At 43.4% G+C, this 1,467-nt stretch overlaps 2 protein-coding genes across 2 annotated transcripts in view; both read right to left on the bottom strand.

Annotated features, from left to right (window-relative positions):
- LOC119589502 (zinc finger X-chromosomal protein-like) lies at positions 1-838 on the bottom strand. Its single transcript, XM_037938102.1, has one exon. It carries the CDS (start codon positions 276-278, stop codon positions 36-38), a length of 243 nt encoding a protein of 80 aa, XP_037794030.1. The 5' UTR covers positions 279-838; the 3' UTR covers positions 1-35.
- LOC119589302 (zinc finger and BTB domain-containing protein 7B-like) overlaps positions 1-1,467 on the bottom strand; it is a 53,190-nt gene that overhangs the window by 28,869 nt on the left and 22,854 nt on the right. The gene's annotated exons all lie outside the window — the stretch shown is intronic.

Genomic DNA, 1,467 nt, shown 5'->3' on the forward strand with positions numbered 1-1,467 from the left:
CACGGTATCGTAACTTCCATTTGGTTCGAGTGTTTCTATAAAGGCTGATGGTGGACATGTGATGTCTGCGGCTGCAAGGGTGCAGGTTGGTGGTGCTTCTTGACATGCTTCTGCAGGTTGCTGCTATCTGAGGAGCGGTAGGGGCAACTGTGGCAGATGTAAGGCTTCTCCCCAGTGTGGGTGCGCAGATGGGTCTTGAGGTGATCGCTGCGACTCACGCTGCGCCCACAGATCGGACACGTGACTGGCCGCCCACCCAACACCCGCCCACTGTACATCTGGGGGGCCGCCCACTGCAAAGAGACCCAACAGCGTCACTACCATGTACCAGCCAAGCAACTTCTTAAAAAAAAGCACGCCAACAGTGTGTAATTCCCCTGTCCCAACAAAAGTAATTTTCCTCATCTTCAGTGTCAAGGAGTGATTTTGGAAGAAAAACTGAAAGTATGGTATTTTCTCTTTCTTCAAGAACAGATCATCATTTCATCAAACTTTTAAACTTCATTGCCAATTACAGCGTCTTTCTTTTATCAGAAATTCCTGTCACAGTTTATTCCAATTCAATAAAATAAGGAATATCATAGCTTTTCTATTATCACAATCATAAGATAACACCTACAATAATCATCTCAACTTTTCTTATTTTCTTGGCCATGAATCTTGAATGTTCTTTAAAAGCTCCCTACACATCCACTTCCTACAGTGACCTTTAACAAAAATGATAAACAAACAAGGATGGAACAAAAACAAAAGATATTAACTAAATTATTTTCTTTTTTTATTTTTACTTATCAAAAAATATACTGTGTCCGAAAAGAATTACTTTCTGCAGTCTTTATATATTGCTCGCACTGTCAACTGTGGTTTGCGAGGGGTGCAGCGAACGTCGGGCGTGTGTTATCTGGTGTCGCTTCATTGAGCTGGCATCTTTACACCGAAAGTCACAGTTTGCACAGGAGTATGGCATTTCACCAGTGTGCGTCCGAACATGGCGCCGCAAGTTGGAGCTAAGTCGCGAAGTGTAAGTACAGTAGGGACATTTGTGCTCGCTTGGCCTTCCTTGGTAAGTCGTCTGTATAGCCACCTGCAAACTGCGAGGGCCCAAGTGAGCAGGCTGCATGCCCATTTGACCCTCTTGCATGCCTGAATGTACTTCTGGGTCTCGTCGCCCACTGCCAGATACCCATGGAGAACTGAGCACCAACTGCAAAGAGCACAACCTTGCTTTAGAAAGGGCACACGCCAAATGCTCGGTAAAACTGGCTGCAACATTTACTATGCCTCAGTATCTATATATTCTTCAAGGCTATCCACTTTACATCTTTCAGTATTTACATATTAATACAACTTGTCTACTGCCAAGTTTATCATTTTTCTGAGACAGTTCAGGCTACAGAAAAGAAAAAAACAGCATAATTCTACAAATCCTACTTCCATCAAAAATGTAAAAATGCAACACCTAACAGC

Source organism: Penaeus monodon, chromosome 25 (assembly GCF_015228065.2).
Source record: "Penaeus monodon isolate SGIC_2016 chromosome 25, NSTDA_Pmon_1, whole genome shotgun sequence".
NCBI lineage: Eukaryota > Metazoa > Arthropoda > Malacostraca > Decapoda > Penaeidae > Penaeus > Penaeus monodon.

Excerpts from the sequence above, each read along its gene's own strand:
- LOC119589502 (XM_037938102.1), bottom strand. The coding sequence starts at position 278 with ATGTACAGTGGGCGGGTGTTGGGTGGGCGGCCAGTCACGTGTCCGATC.